This window comes from Colobus angolensis, unplaced genomic scaffold (assembly GCF_000951035.1).
Source record: "Colobus angolensis palliatus isolate OR3802 unplaced genomic scaffold, Cang.pa_1.0 Scaffold106, whole genome shotgun sequence".
NCBI lineage: Eukaryota > Metazoa > Chordata > Mammalia > Primates > Cercopithecidae > Colobus > Colobus angolensis.
In genome coordinates, this window is record NW_012111586.1 from 1,152,962 (window position 1) to 1,168,183 (window position 15,222).

General features: G+C 41.1%; 1 protein-coding gene across 2 annotated transcripts in view; it reads left to right on the forward strand.

Annotated features, from left to right (window-relative positions):
- The window catches only part of CFAP57 (cilia and flagella associated protein 57), a 76,561-nt gene that overhangs the window by 515 nt on the left and 60,824 nt on the right, over positions 1-15,222 (forward strand). The window contains exons 2-6 of one of the 2 annotated variants that reach the window (XM_011945284.1): positions 27-202; positions 4,637-4,953; positions 6,665-6,951; positions 8,203-8,410; positions 9,422-9,574. In XM_011945284.1, coding sequence (XP_011800674.1) covers positions 46-202; positions 4,637-4,953; positions 6,665-6,951; positions 8,203-8,410; positions 9,422-9,574 — 1,122 coding nt within the window. In that variant the 5' untranslated portion in view covers positions 27-45. Of the gene's footprint in view, positions 1-23; positions 203-4,636; positions 4,954-6,664; positions 6,952-8,202; positions 8,411-9,421; positions 9,575-15,222 lie in introns of both variants that reach the window. The other variant, XM_011945289.1, reaches the window with a different exon arrangement.

The window sequence follows — 15,222 nt, forward strand, 5'->3', positions numbered from 1 at the left end:
GAAGCGCTGCCTTGGTGGTTCAGCAGAACTCTTTGGCGGGAGATCATGTCGGCGGTGGCAGCTCAGACGCTGCATGTTTTCGGTCTTCGATCCCACGTGGCCAACAATATCTTCTACTTCGATGAACAGATCATTATATTTCCTTCAGGAAATCACTGTGTGAAGTACAATGTGGATCAGAAATGGCAAAAATTCATTCCAGGTAAAAACCCTTTCCATCCTGACATATACAGGAATGGTATGTGCCGCATATAACCCCATAATCCCAGCATGATGATTGGAAAGAAAGATTTTGGCCAATTTGAATATATATGCAGTATTATAAATGTAGAGGAAATAAATGGCAACTTGTATTATGAAACTAGATTAATCAGTCACGTATACGTAGTTAAAATCACATATACAATGTTAATTTAAAAGTACTTTTTTCACTGTAATTTCAGGAAAATATGTTAAGAATCCCTCTTTTGGTGTCTTCAATATCATTGCCTTTGTCATTACCAGAGCCCCTTTTTGAGTTGTCTGACACAGTTTTCCTGAGCACACCACCTTCATTACATCACCTTTTGAATCCATGTATGATGAAGACACGGTAAACTTTATCCCCAGTTGCAAATAACCATTTGTATAACATTACAGCCCTTATTTTTGTTCACAGTGGTCCTGTTGATGATATTCATGATTTCAACAACCAAATCCATTTTCCCATTTTTTGCATTGACACCTTTTATTGTGACATATACACACGAAAGAATGTACCCTACATATATGTAATATTTAAAGAATTACAATAGAATGTAGATCTGTGAACCCAGCCACCAGCATAGGAAATAGAATATTACCAGTTCTAGGGCTTCTCCCTGTATTCTGTGTCCTGCTGCATCAGTTCAACATCATGCTTTTGAGATTCATGCATCTTGATACATATAACCAAGTTCATTGTATTGCTATGTAGTGTTCCATCATATGAATATAACGTCTCAAATATATGTATTCACTCTAGCGTTTAGGGACATTTGGGAAATAACAATCGTATGCTATTACAAACTATACTACTATAAACATTCTTGCATGCGTATACATTCATCTATTTGTGCAAATTCTCTAGGACACACGGCCAGGACTAAACTTACTGAGTAATATGATAGTAACAATTTACACTCCCACCAGGAGTGCATAAGAGTTCTCATTCCTCAACAACCCTGCCAACCCTTGGTATTGTCCAACTTCCTAATTTTTTGCTAATCCAGTAGTTGAGAAAAGGAATTGTGGTTTTCGTTTGCATTTTGCTATCATTAATGATGATGAGTATCTGTTTACATGTTTATGGGCTATTCCTATTTAGTCGTATGTTAAATGCCTTGTTCAAGTCTTTTACTTGTTTTTTATAGTTTGTTGTGCAGGAAATTTTTGGCAGTTTTATTGATTTACATGCACAATTTATCTATTCTGTATACCATTAATTTGTCAGATATATATATATCTTGCAAATAATTTCTTCCAGTTTGGGGCATTTTTCTCCCACCTTACAGTATCTTTTGATGGACAAAAATTTTTAGTTTTAATAAAGTCAAATTTATCAACCACATAATATTCTGTTGGAATAAACTGTATTAAATACAGTTGACTTTTATTTATTAATGTTTATTTCCAGCATATTTGCTAAATTATTATTAATTCTAATGATTTGTCTATAGATTATGCAGGGATTTCTATATAGACTATCATATTATCTACAAATAACGATGGTTTTCTTCCTTTTTCTTGTGCTACCTGTGCTGGTAAGCACCTCCAGACAGTGTTGAATAGGGGTGATAAAAATGGACATCTGGCCGGGCGCAGTTGCTCACGCCTGTAATTCCAGCACTTTTGGAAGCCGAGGTGGGCAGATCATGAGGTCAAGAGATCGAGACCATCCTGGCCAATATAGTGAAACCCCATCTCTACTAAAAATACAAAAATCAGCTGGGCGTGGTGGCACGTGCCTGTAGTCCCAGCTACTCCAGAGGCTGAAGCAGGAGAATTGCTTGAACCTGGGAGGCGGAGGTTGCAGGGAGCCGAGATCGTGCCACTGTACTCCAGCCTGGGCAACCAAACAAGACCCTGTCTTAAAAACAGAAATAAAAAAGATCATATGACTTTCCAATATTAATTAAATTATGGTTTTATACAGACAACATTAATTTATATTTGCTCTCATACTTACCAAACTCTTTGCCCACCGTCACTCTTTACAAATCAGATATTCCAGGTGGGATCATTTTCCTTCTGCATTTACTGATAATGTGTTAATAAACTCTCCCAGTTTTTGTCTGAAAATGACTTTATTTTATCCTCACTTCTGAAAGATAATTTCAACAGGTATGCAATTTTGATCAACACATTATAGATTGTATTCCATTGTGTTTTTTTGGCTTCTGTTTTGTTGCTGTGGTTAAGAAATTAGCTATCAGCATCGTCTTTCTGTAGATGATCTTTTTTTCTGGATGTTTAATGTCTGTCTATGGTGTGTGTGTATATATATATCTATACACATACACTATATACATACATAAGTATAAAATACACACCATATATACACATACCACATACATATATGTACATGTATATACATCATATATACATGTATATATACATGTGTGTGTGTATATATACACACACAGATACACACACACAGACATACAGTATAGTTTTTATTTTCATTTTTTATCCTCTAGGGATTCTTTGAGATTCCTGGATCTAAGGACAGGTATCTTTTTTGTTCTGTTACCTCCTTCTGGAACTCCAAACCATCTCAACTCCATCCTCCACATTTTTTTTTTCTTTTCTTTTCTTTTTTTTAAGAAACCAGGCCTCACTCTGTTGCCCAGGCTAGAGTGCACTGGCACAATCATAGCTCACAGCAGTCTCAAATTCCTGGGTTCAGGCCATTCTCCCCACCTTAACCTCCTGAATAACTGGGAATACAGGCATGCACCACCTTGACCAGCTAATTTTTTTATGTAGATGGGGTCTGGCTATGTTGCCCAGGCTGGTCTTGAACTCCTGGACTCAACCCATCCTCCCACCTCAGCCTCCCAAGTAGCTGGGATTACAGGTACAAGCCACCATACCATGTATATATGTATATATATGTGTGTGTGTGTGTGTGTGTGTGTGTGTGTATATTTTTTTTTTTTTTTTTTTTTTTGAGACAGAGTTTTGCTTTTCTTGCCCAAGCTATAGTGCAGTAGCTCAATTTCGGCTCACCACAACCTCCACCTCCCAGGTTCAAGTGATTCTCCTGCCTCAGCCTCCCGAGTAGCTGGGATTACAGGCACGGGCCACCATGCCCAGCTAATTTTGTATTTTTAGTAGAGACAGGGTTTCTCTATGTTGGTTAGGCTGATTTTGAGCTCCCAACTTCAGGTGCTACGCCCACCTCGGCCTCCCAGAGTGCTGGGATTACAGAGTGCTGGGATTAAGCCACCACGCCCGGCCTGTAAATATATTTTTAAACAATTTTTAATGAAGGAGGGGGCCGTGAAATCAAAAGTACCTAGAGCCCTCGAAAACTGTAACGTGACCCTGATTGCATTTCCCAGATAAAGTATTTACACTTTAATCTTTGCCTGAGGCTCTGTTTTCTAGAGGATCACAGCCTTCATTTTCATTCGTATTACCTCATGGTTGTGAGATGAGAGCTCTATCTCCAGATATCACCTCTAGATTTCAGGAAAAAGGGGATAGAATGCATCTGTCTGGTTTTTAAGGAAGCACCAGCTTTATCATAAAGCCACTCTGGAAGACTTCTGCCTCCACCTCATGTCCAGAATGTCACATACGTCAGCTAACTGCAAGGGAGGCTGAGGAATCCAGTAGTTGGCATCCCAGCCTCTGCAGTAGAGGAGGAGTGATGAGCTAGCCACTCAGGGAATAAAGGCCTCTATGGTCTGACCCGATTCCACCCCTTTAGGCCCATCTTTGGTCACCCTATCTCACATGCAGTGCCCCAGCAAATCCACTGCTTGCAGTTCTCACACTGTGCCGTACCCTTTGTCACATCCACCCCTTGGCTCAAGCTCTTACTGCCACCTGCCATCCGCCACCCAGCCCCCATCTCACCTCTCCCCATGCCCTCCTTCAGGAAGCCTTCCCTGACTTCTCCTCCCACCTCATCCTCAGAGGTGCCTGCCCTAGTCAGTTTCTATTGGGGACAGAGTCTCCCTCTGTCTCCCAGGCTGGAGTGCAGTGGCATGATCTCAGCTCACTGCAGTCTCCGCCTCCCAGGTTCAAGCAATTCTCCTGCCTCAGCCTCCCAAGTAGCTGGGATTACAGGTACCTGCCACCACACCCGGCTAACTTTTTTATTTTTAGTAGAGACGGGGTTTCACCATGTTGGCTAGGCTGGTCTTGAACTCCCCATCTCAAGTCATCTGCCTGCCTCGGCCCCCTGAAGTGCCAGGATTACAGGCGTGAGCCACCACCCCTGGCCCCTAGTCATTTTCATAATGCCCAAACACAGCTATGCCAAGGCCACCTTTGTTCTTTGTGTCCACCACTGTCCACTCCAGTGCCCATTACTGTGCCTGGTTCCTGGTGAATCCTGGTGAAAGTGTGATCCACCCTGATTATTTCCTTTTTCCTCTGTTTGCAGGCTCAGACAAGAGTCAGGGCATGTTGGCCTTGTCTATCAGTCCCAATCGGCGGTATCTCGCTATCTCTGAGACTGTGCAAGAAAAACCTGCCATCACCATTTATGAATTGTCATCCATCCCTTGCCGGAAGCGCAAAGTTCTTAATAATTTTGACTTCCAAGTTCAGAAATTTATTAGCATGGCTTTTTCTCCAGACTCCAAATACCTGTTGGCTCAGACATCACCTCCAGAGTCAAATCTTGTCTATTGGCTGTGGGAAAAACAGAAAGTAATGGCCATTGTTAGAATCGACACTCAGAACAACCCTGTCTACCAGGTACCTAGTAGTGTGACAAGTATCATGAAAATTATAAAAAATAGAACTACTTTTTATTGAATGCTGTGTGCCACGTTCTAATTTCCTCCATGCATTTTTATATTTAGTCTTACAACAACCATATAAGGTATGCACAGTCATTATCCCCATTTTACAGATGAGAGAGCTGAGGCTCCAAGAGGTTAGGTAACTCACCTAAGATCACAGAGGTGGTGAGTAGCAGAGCTAGGAGTTCCCCAGCTCCAGCTCCTGTCTTCTTTACTTTGGCCCAGAACTGCTTTCTGGTCACAGGTTTGGCCCAGAAGTGGATTAATAAAACTTGCTTTCTCTCCCTGGTCCTAGCCTTTTTTTTCCAGCAGCATTGCCGGGCAGTAGGAAGATTTCCGAAATGTGATGTAAAGTGGTAGGTCTTTAGGAAGCTGTTGCTGAAGTTGCTGTTATGTAAGGAGCAGAACCTTCTATTGTGTCTTGAGGGCAAAAGGAAGAAGACCCCTCAGGAACCTGACTGATGGCTTAGGCAAGGGGTCCCAAGGAGGTTTGATCTTGGTTCACTCACCCTAGTCTGGGATCTAGCACTCAATTCCACAAGTTCAATGACTCAGTTCTGTTCATGTTCAGGGATTCTAGCTAATCAGTGTCTCCGGCATAGACTCAGTTCTTCAACCCACAAGATGTTGACGTGTAAACCAGCATATTACAACCAGAATGCTCACATTATTTATCCAGTGTATTCCCTTCCTAGTAGTAGAGAAGTTGCAAGGTGAAATTATAATAGTAATCAGAAAGCTGCTGGGTGATTATTCCAGAATCAGACAAAAGGCAGGTAGAACAAGAAGGGGATTTCAACCAGGCCATAGTGAAGCCTGATGAAGCACCTCCTGCTCTGACTAAGTAGATTCAGCAACCATTTATTGGATGCCCATGATGAATCCAGCACTGGGAAAACAGAGATGAAAAAGTCACAGCCCTTCAAGTTGCTCACTATCTAGCCAGGACAGCAGGTTGACTGCCTATTACTGTACAGGTAGTCCCCAACTTACTATGGGTAAACTTAAAATTTGCATCTTTACAATGGTACAAGAGTGATATGTACTCTGGAGAAAGAGGCCAAGTGATATACTTTCATGATGCTGGGCAGCAGCTGCAGCCACAGCCCCCAGTCAGCCACTGAATCATAAAGGTAACAACCAAGGTACTCTACAGTGTGGTGCTGTGTGGCCACATGGCTTTGCCCATTTTCAGCTTATGATGGGTTTATCAGGACATGATCCCATTGTAACTAGAGGAGCAGGTGTATATTGGGATAAGAGCTGTGGTTGAAGGATGTTCAGTTGGTAGGAGACCACGTAGCATCCCCTGACATGTGATTTCTTTCCTCCTGGACAGGGCTATGTAAACCTATCAGACCCTCTTTTTCCGTGTTTCCAGCTGAGCTTTATTCCATTTTGTCAGCACTGGGTGTGGCTCTTGTCAAAAGCTGCTCATTCTGCTCTTTGGCCTTTGTAGATTTCCTAGTTTGACTCATATCCCTATAAATATAATGGATTATAGATGTGTCCCCTTATCAAATGCAGCATAAAATTACATGATTTTGTGATGTTTAGGAGATATTCTGAGCAGCCTGAAATAAATATTAACTTGTAAAATGGGAAATAATTCCATCAAGATTAGTTTCATAAATTTTTTTCTTCAATTCTCTCACATTTTACAGGTGAGCTTCAGTCCACAGGATAACACTCAGGTGTGTGTCACTGGAAATGGGATGTTTAAGCTTCTCCGTTTTACTGAGGGAACCCTGAAGCAAACCAATTTTCAGAGGGGAGAACCCCAAAACTATCTAGCCCACACCTGGGTGGCTGATGACAAGATTGTTGTTGGCACTGACACAGGCAAACTCTTCCTCTTTGAATCTGGAGATCAGCGTTGGGAGACCAGCATAATGGTCAAAGAACCCACCCATGACTCAAAAAGCCTGGATGTCATCCAGGAATCAGAGAGGTAATGGTGCTTCCTGGGCTGGCACTCCCGCATTCGTTGTACTAACAGCATTATACAGAAGACAGCACTCTTTAGAAACTGCTCATAACCCCTCTACCATAAAAGTCAACTATGCCCATTTTCCCTCTTCCTCTTGAAGAGTTTTCATTTATATTTAAGCACAAATTTAACAGTTATAACCATAGGCTAGATACAATTCTTTTTATTTTTTATACCTAACCTCATTTTATAAGCATTATAATATGGCTGGTCTTCAAAACTATAGTTTTAGAAACACATTTTACAGTGACTAATTTAATGAATTGATTCATGTCCACCAAGCCCTTGCAGTATATAAAAGGCATCTCTTGCTAGATGCTAGGGACACAAGTCCTCACGGAACTTATAATTCAGCAGGAGGCGACAGACCAACAAATGCAAGGAAATGTGTTAGGTAAATCTGACAGAGGATAGGGGTAAAGTGCAGTCTCAGGAAGGAGTGGTTATTGACCATGGTAAGAGAGATCCCACATTACCGCTGTGACAACCAGTGAAAATCATATCTCCTGTGTATTGGAATGTACCATTGCATGCACCAGACATTGCTTTAAACACTTTATAAATATTCCCATTTGATTCTTACCCTATATAGTTCGTACTATTATCATGCCCATTTTGTAGACAAGGAAACTGAGCATCAAAGAGGTAAGTGGCCTATCCAAGATCATTGCTCTGAGAAGTGGCAGGCTCAGGATTCAAACCCAGATCTCTTGGATGCCAGAACCTGGGCCCTCAACCCCAATGACATCCTGTAGATTCTTCTTCCTCAATAACCTTCAATCCACCCATTTTCACCACCATCCCCCCATGCCAATGGAATATCCTCTTTTTTTTTTGTAATTAGGAGCTTCCTAAAAAGTCCCCATAACCTTCTCCAGGAGCTGCGTTCACAGTCCTTAAGCTCTGGGGTTCAGGCCTCCCAGAAAAAAGCCCAGACTCGTTGGCTTGGCCCAAGCATACCTGCGGCTCTCTTCCTCTACAACTCTTGCCTCTGTCTACTCCACACACCCCGAGTACTCTCTTGCTTCTGGGCTTGGCCACGTGCAGTTTGTGTACAGTTCCCAAGCCACAGGGCAGTATTTGGCTATGGAAAAGGGGATCATTGGGTGGTTTCTGTCACACCCAGTGACAGCCTTCTTTCTCCTCCCCAGCAGAATTCCATCTCCTCAAGATTGTCTCTGTAAATTGTATGTGCTGTTTTTTTGTTTCCAGCCTGATTGAATTTCCACCAGTCAGTTCTCCACTCCCTTCCTATGAACAGATGGTGGCGACCAGTAGCCACAGCCAGCTGTCCATGCCCCAGGTGTTTGCCATTGCAGCCTATTCAAAAGGATTTGCCTGTTCTGCTGGGCCAGGGAGAGTTCTGCTATTTGAGAAGATGGAAGAAAAGGATTTTTACCGTGAGAGCAGAGAAATCAGGGTAAGGAGGGAAGAAAAAAGAAGCAAAACGGGGGTCCTACTGGCATTTGTTCCCCAGCAGCAGTTCTCTGAGAAGGCATCTGATGGGGAGGGATAAGGCAGGATTGCTGAGCAGAAATGGTGAAATGGTGACTTGAGATATCTGTCCTGAGAGAGGTTTTAGGATGAAGTGAACAGAATTAGTTTTAAAAAAGGAAAATCGACCAGCATATTGGCTTATGCCTGTAATCCCAGCACTTTGGGAGGCCAAGGTGGGTGGGTCTCTTGAACTCAGGAGTTCTAGAACAGCCTGGGCAACATGGGGAAACCCCATCTCTACAAAAAAAAGAAAAATTATGAGGTCGGGAGTTTGAGACCAGCCTGGACAACATGGTGAAACCCCATCTGTACTAAAAATACAAAAATTAGCCAGGCGTGGCAGTGTGTGCCTGTTGTCCCAGCTACTTGGGAGGCTGAGGCAAGAGAATAGCTTGAACCCGTGAGGCAGAGGTTGCAGTGAGCCGAGATCATGCCACTGCACTCCAGCCTGGGTGACAGATTGAAACTCTCTCTCAAAAAAAAAAAAAAAAGTAAACAGGTATGGTGGCATGTGTCTGTAATCCCAGCTAGAATTGCTTGAACCCAGGCAGCAGAGGTTGCAGAGAGCCAAGATCACACCACTGCACTCCAGCCTGGGCGACAGAGCAAGACTCTGTCTCAAAAAAAAAAAAAAAAACTTAGCCAGGTGTGGTGGTGTGTACCTGTAGTCCCAGGTACTTGGGAGGCTGAGGTGAGAGGATGGTTTGAGCCTGGCATGTGGAAGTTGCATTGAGCCAAGATCAAGCCACTGTATTCCAGTCTGGGTAACAGAGCCAGACCCTCTCTCAAAAAAAGCAAACAAAGAATAGGGGGATCCCAGGAAGCAGCCTGGTCTGGGAGTCTGTAAGCTAAAGTTATCCAAGAAAACTCTGAAAGCCTAAGGCCCACTGACAACCTGGGGACATTACTGAGAGCTGTTTTGCATCTTGAGCAGATTCCTGTGGACCCGCAGAGCAACGATCCAAGTCAGTCTGACAAACAGGATGTTCTCTGCCTATGCTTCAGCCCCTCAGAGGAAACTCTGGTTGCCAGCACCAGTAAGAACCAACTCTACAGCATCACCATGTCCCTGACAGAAATCAGCAAGGTGAGTCTTCCCAGCAATGGTCCTTCCAGACCAGGACCCGTGTGCCTCGCTGGGGGACGGGTCACCATGTGGGCAAATTTTAATCCAAATAAGTTAGCATAAACTCATACATCCCCTTCACACAGAGCAAAACAAAATTCTAATTTTAAGATGTTCACAGAGAAGTATGCTGATAGACTCAGTGGGACTGTGACTGCTCCAGTAACTTTGGAGGGCACATTGGCATTGTCTCAGATTTAAATCCCACATATCCTTTTACCCAGAAATTGCATTTTAAGGCATTTAATCTATTGCTATATTTGCTCATGTACACAAATGCGTATATGTAAAAATGTTTCTTTTTCTTTTTTACTGTTTTGGAATAATAAAGAAAGCTGATATAAATACACTGCAGACATTACAATAAGAAAGGCACTATTAAAGACAGAGATCATATTGTACTTAAAATGGCTCAGTACCAATAAGATATTACAATTTTAAGTCTGCATGTACCTAATACCATAGATTCAAAATATATAAAGCAAAACTGGACAGAACAACAAGGAAAATAGACCACCTACAATCACAGTAGAAGATTTAACATATCTTTCTCAGTAATGGTGCTTTTTTTATAACAGCTTAATTGAGTTATGATTCACATACAAATTGCCTATTCAAAGTATACAATTCAGTTGTTTTTAGTATATTCAAAGAGTTATGCAACCATTTATCAGAGACAGCCTTCGGACATTTTTATCACCTCAAAAAACTAAAAAGCCATACCCTTTAGCTATTATTATTCCTCCATCCTCCCAATTATCACCCTTCCCCACCCCAGCCCTAGGCCACCGCTTACCTACTTTATATCTCTATATATAGAATTGCCTATTCTGGACATTTCATACAAATGGAATCATAAAACGTGGACTTTTATGACTGGCTTCTTTGACTTAGCATAATGGGTTTTGTTGTTTTGACACAGGGTCTCGCTCTGTTGCCCAGGTGGGAGTACAGTGGTGCAATCATGGCTCACTGCAGCCTTGACCTCCTGGGCTCAAGCAATCTTCCCACCTCAGCCTCCCAAGTAGTTAGGACTACAGGTACACGCCACCACATCCAGCTAGCTTTTGTGTTTTTAGTAGAGACAGGGTTTTGCCATGTTGCCCAGGCTGGTCTTGAGCTCCTGAGCTCAAGCAGTCCACCCACCTTGTCCTCCCAAAGTGTTGGGATTACAGGCATGAGCCTCCACACATGGCCAGTTTTCAGTGTTCATCCATGTTGTAGCATGTATCAGTACTTCATTCCTTTTTTATGGCCAAATAATATTTAATTATGTGGATATACTATATTTTATTCACCAAATTTGTATATTTGGGTTGTTTCTACCTTTTGGCTTTTATGAATAATGCAACTAGTTTTTATGTGGATGGGTTTTCATTTCTCTTCCTATAAGTGGAATTGCTGAGTCATATGGTAACTTCATGTTCAATTATTTGAGGAACTGTCATACTGTTTTCCAAAGTGACTGGACCATTTTATATTCCCACAAGCAGTATATGAGCATTCTGATTTCTCTATATCCTTGCCAAAACTTGTTATTATCTTTTTTATTATAGCCATCTTAGTGGGTAAGAAGTGGTATCTCATTGTGGTTTTGATTTGCATTTACCTGATGATTAATGATGAACATCTTTTCATGAACATCTTTTCAAGAATTTGTAATTCTTCTTTGAAGAAATGTCTATTCAGATTTTTTGCCCATTTAAAAAATTGAGTCATATGTCTTTTTATTATTGAGTTGTAACAGTTATTTATATATTCTAGATATAAGTCCTTTATCAGATATGTGATTTGTAAATACTATGTCCCATTCTGTGGGTTGTCTTTTCACTTTTTTGATGTTGTCCTTTGATGAACAGTTTTCAATTTTGATGAAATTGAAATCGAATTTATCTATTTTTCTTTTGTTGGTTGTGCTTTTCGTGTTATATTTAAGAAGCCAATGCCTGAGGTCATGAAGATTTACCCCTATATTTCTTCTAAGAGTTTCGTAGTGCTAGGTCTTGCATCCAGGTCTTTAATCCATTTTGAATTCATTTGTGTATATGGGATGGTACAGGGGTCCAACTTCATTCTTTGGCATGTAGATGTCCAGTTGTCACAGCATCATTTGTTGAAAAGGCTAGTCTTTCTCCATTGAGTAGTCTTGGCATCTTGTTGGAAATCAGTTGACACATGGGTTTGTTTCAGGACTCCCAATTCTGTTCCGTTGATCTATCTGTCTGTCTTTATGCCAGTACCACACTGTCTTGATTACTGCTGCTTTGTAGCAAGTTTTAAAATTGGGAATTGTGAATCTTGCAACTTTAGTCTTCTTTATCAAGATTGTTTTGGGTAGTCTGTGTCCCTTGCAATTCCATATGGATTTTACAGTCAGCTTTTCAATTTCTATAAGAAGCCATCTGGGATCCTCATGGGGACTGCACTGAATTTATAGATCAATGTGGGGACTGTTGCCATCTTGACAGTATTAAGCCTTCCAATTCTTGAGCATGAGATATTTTCCATTTATTTAGGTTGTCTTTAATTTGTTTCAAGAATGTTTTATAGTTTTCAGAGTATAACTTTTGCACTTCTTTTATTAAATATTTGTGAAAATTTTTCTTCTTTTTGATGCTATTATAAGTTGAATTATTTTCCTAATTTCATTTTTGGGTTGTTCATTCCAAGTGTATAGAAATACAATTAATTTTTGCATACTGATCTTGTCTCCTGCAACCTTGCCAAACTCACTTATTAGTTCCAATAGTTTTTGTATTGGGTTATTCTGGCATTGCTATAAACGAATACCTGAGACTGAGTAATTTATAAAGAAAGAAAGTTTAATGGCTCATGGTTCTGCAGGGTGTACAGGAAGCATGATGCTGGCATCTGCTTCTGGTAAGGGTTCAGGAAGCTTACAATCGTGGTGGAAGATGAAGGGGTAGTAGGCGCATCACATGGTGAGAGCAGGAGCAAGAGAGGGAGGTGAGAGATGCCACACACTGTTAAACAACCAGATCTCTCATGAACTCACTCATCACCAAGGGGATGTCACTAAACCATTCATGAGGGATATGCCCCAATGATCCAAGCACCTCCCACCAGGTCCCACCTTCAACACTGGGGATTACATTTCAACATGAGATTTGGAGGAGACAAATATCCAAATTTTATCAGTGTTTTTAGTGAATTCCTTAGGATTTTCTATATATAAGATCATGACATCTACAATAGAGGTCGTTTAGCCTTCCTTTCCAACCTGTGAATGCCTGTTACTTATTTTCCTTGCCTAATTGCCATGGCTAGAACCTCTAGTCTCATGTCAAATATAAGGGATGGGAGCAGATCCTTGTCTTATTCCTAATCTTAGGGAGAAAGCATCCAGTCTTTTTTTTTTTGAGAAGGCGTCTCGCTCTGTCATCCAGGCTCGAGTGCAGTGGCGTGATCTCAGCTCACTGCAAGCTCCACCTCCCAGGTTCACGCCATTCTCTTGCCTCACCCTCCCAAGTAGCTGGCATTACAGGCACCCACCACCACGCCCAGCTAATTTTTTGTATTTTTAGTAGAGAAGGGGTTTCACAGTGTTAGCCAGGATGGTCTCAATCTCCTGACCTCGTAATCCACCCACCTCAGACTCCCAAAGTGCTGGGATTACAGGCGTGAGCCACCACGCCCGGCTGCATCCAGTCTTTAACGATTAAGTTTGATACTGTCTATAGGTTTTTTTGAAGATACTGTTTATCAGGCTGAAAAAGTTCCCTTCTATTCCTAGTTTGTTGAATGTTTTTATCATGAATGGCTGTTGGATTTTGTCAGATTTTTTTCTCTGTATCTATTGAGATGATTGTGCGAGTTTTTGTTTTTACTTTATTAATATATTATAGTATACTAAGTGATTTTCAGATGTTAAACCACCCTTGCATTGCTGGGATAAAATCCACTTGGCCATAGTATATAGTCATTTTCATATCAGAATATTCAATTTACTAGTATTTTGTTGAGGATTTTTGTATCTATAAGAAATAGTGATCTATAGTTTTCTTGCAATGTCTTTGACTGCTATTGCATCAGGGCCTCATAGAATGAGTTGGGAAGTGTTCCAGCCTCTTCTGATTTTTTGAAGTGTTTGTGAAGAATTGGTATTAATTCTTCTTTAAGTGTTTGGTAGAATTCACCAGTGAAGTCATCTGGGCCTGGGCTTTTCTTTGTGGGAAGTTTCTTTTTCTAATGAATCTCATTACCTATTTTCATCTATTTAGATTGTCTATTTCTTCTTGAGCCAGTTTCATTTTTTGTGTAATTCTAGGAATTTGTCTATTTAAGTTGTCTAATTTAGTCGCATATAATTGTTCCTAGTATTCCTTTATGATCCTCTTTGTTTCTGTAAGCTTAATAGTAATATTCCCTCTTTCATTTCTGATTACATTAATATGATTTTCCTTCCCTCTGTCCCCTCCCCCGCCTTTTTTTTTGGCCTCTTTAAAGAATTAGCTTTTTGTTTCGTTGATTTTTCTCTATTGCTTTGCTATTCTCTATTTCATTAATGTTCACTCTAATCTTTACTGTTTCCTTCCTTTGCCTTGCTTTAGGTTTAGGTTGCTCTTTTTTTTTTTTTTTTTTCCAGTGCCTTAAGGTGGAAGATTAGATTATTTATTTAAGATCTTTCTTTTTTGAAAGTGTAGGTATTTGCAGCCAGAAAAAATTCCTCTTAATATTGCTTACCATAAATTTTGGTATGTTATGTCTTTATTTTCGTTCATCTCAAATATTTTGGAATTTCTCTTTTGATTTCTTTTTGATCCATTGGTTTTAGGAATGTGTTGTTAAATTTCTTTTTTTTTTGAGACGGAATCTCGCTCTGTCGCCCGGGCTGGAGTGCAGTGGCCAGATCTCAGCTCACTGCAAGCTCCGCCTCCCGGGTTCCCGCCATTCTCCTGCCTCAGCCTCCCGAGTAGCTGGGACTACAGGCGCCTGCTACCTCGCCCGGCTAGTTTTTTGTATTTTTTAGTAGAGACGGGGTTTCACCGTGTTAGCCAGGATGGTCTCGATCTCCTGACCTCGTGATCCGCCCGTCTCGGCCTCCCAAAGTGCTGGGATTACAGGCTTGAGCCACCGCGCCCGGCCGTGTTGTTAAATTTCTGCTTATTTGTGAGTTTCCCAGTTAATTTCTGTTTCTGTCATTAATTATTAATTTAATTCCACTGTGCTTAGAGAATATATTTTGTATTATTTCTGTTCTTTTACATTTATTAAGGTTTTTGGTCTGGCGTATAATCTATTTTAGAGACTGCTCTTTATGCACTTGAGAAGAATGTACATTCTGTTATTATTGAGTTGGGTGTTCTATATACGTTTGTTAGATCCAGTTGGTTTTTAGTGTTGTTTGAGTCTTCTGTTTCTTGTTATCTTCTTCCTGTTTGTCTTGATTGTTTTTGAAAGTGGTGTATTGCATGGGCAGCTGTGGTGGCTCATGCCTGTAATCCCAGCACTTTGGGAGGCCGAGGTCGGCGGAACACCTGAGGTCAGGAGCTCACAACCAGCCTGACCAACATGGAGAAACTCCGTCTCTACTAAAAAAAATACAAAATTAGCCGGGCTTGGTGGTGCATGTCTGTAATCAGGAGGCT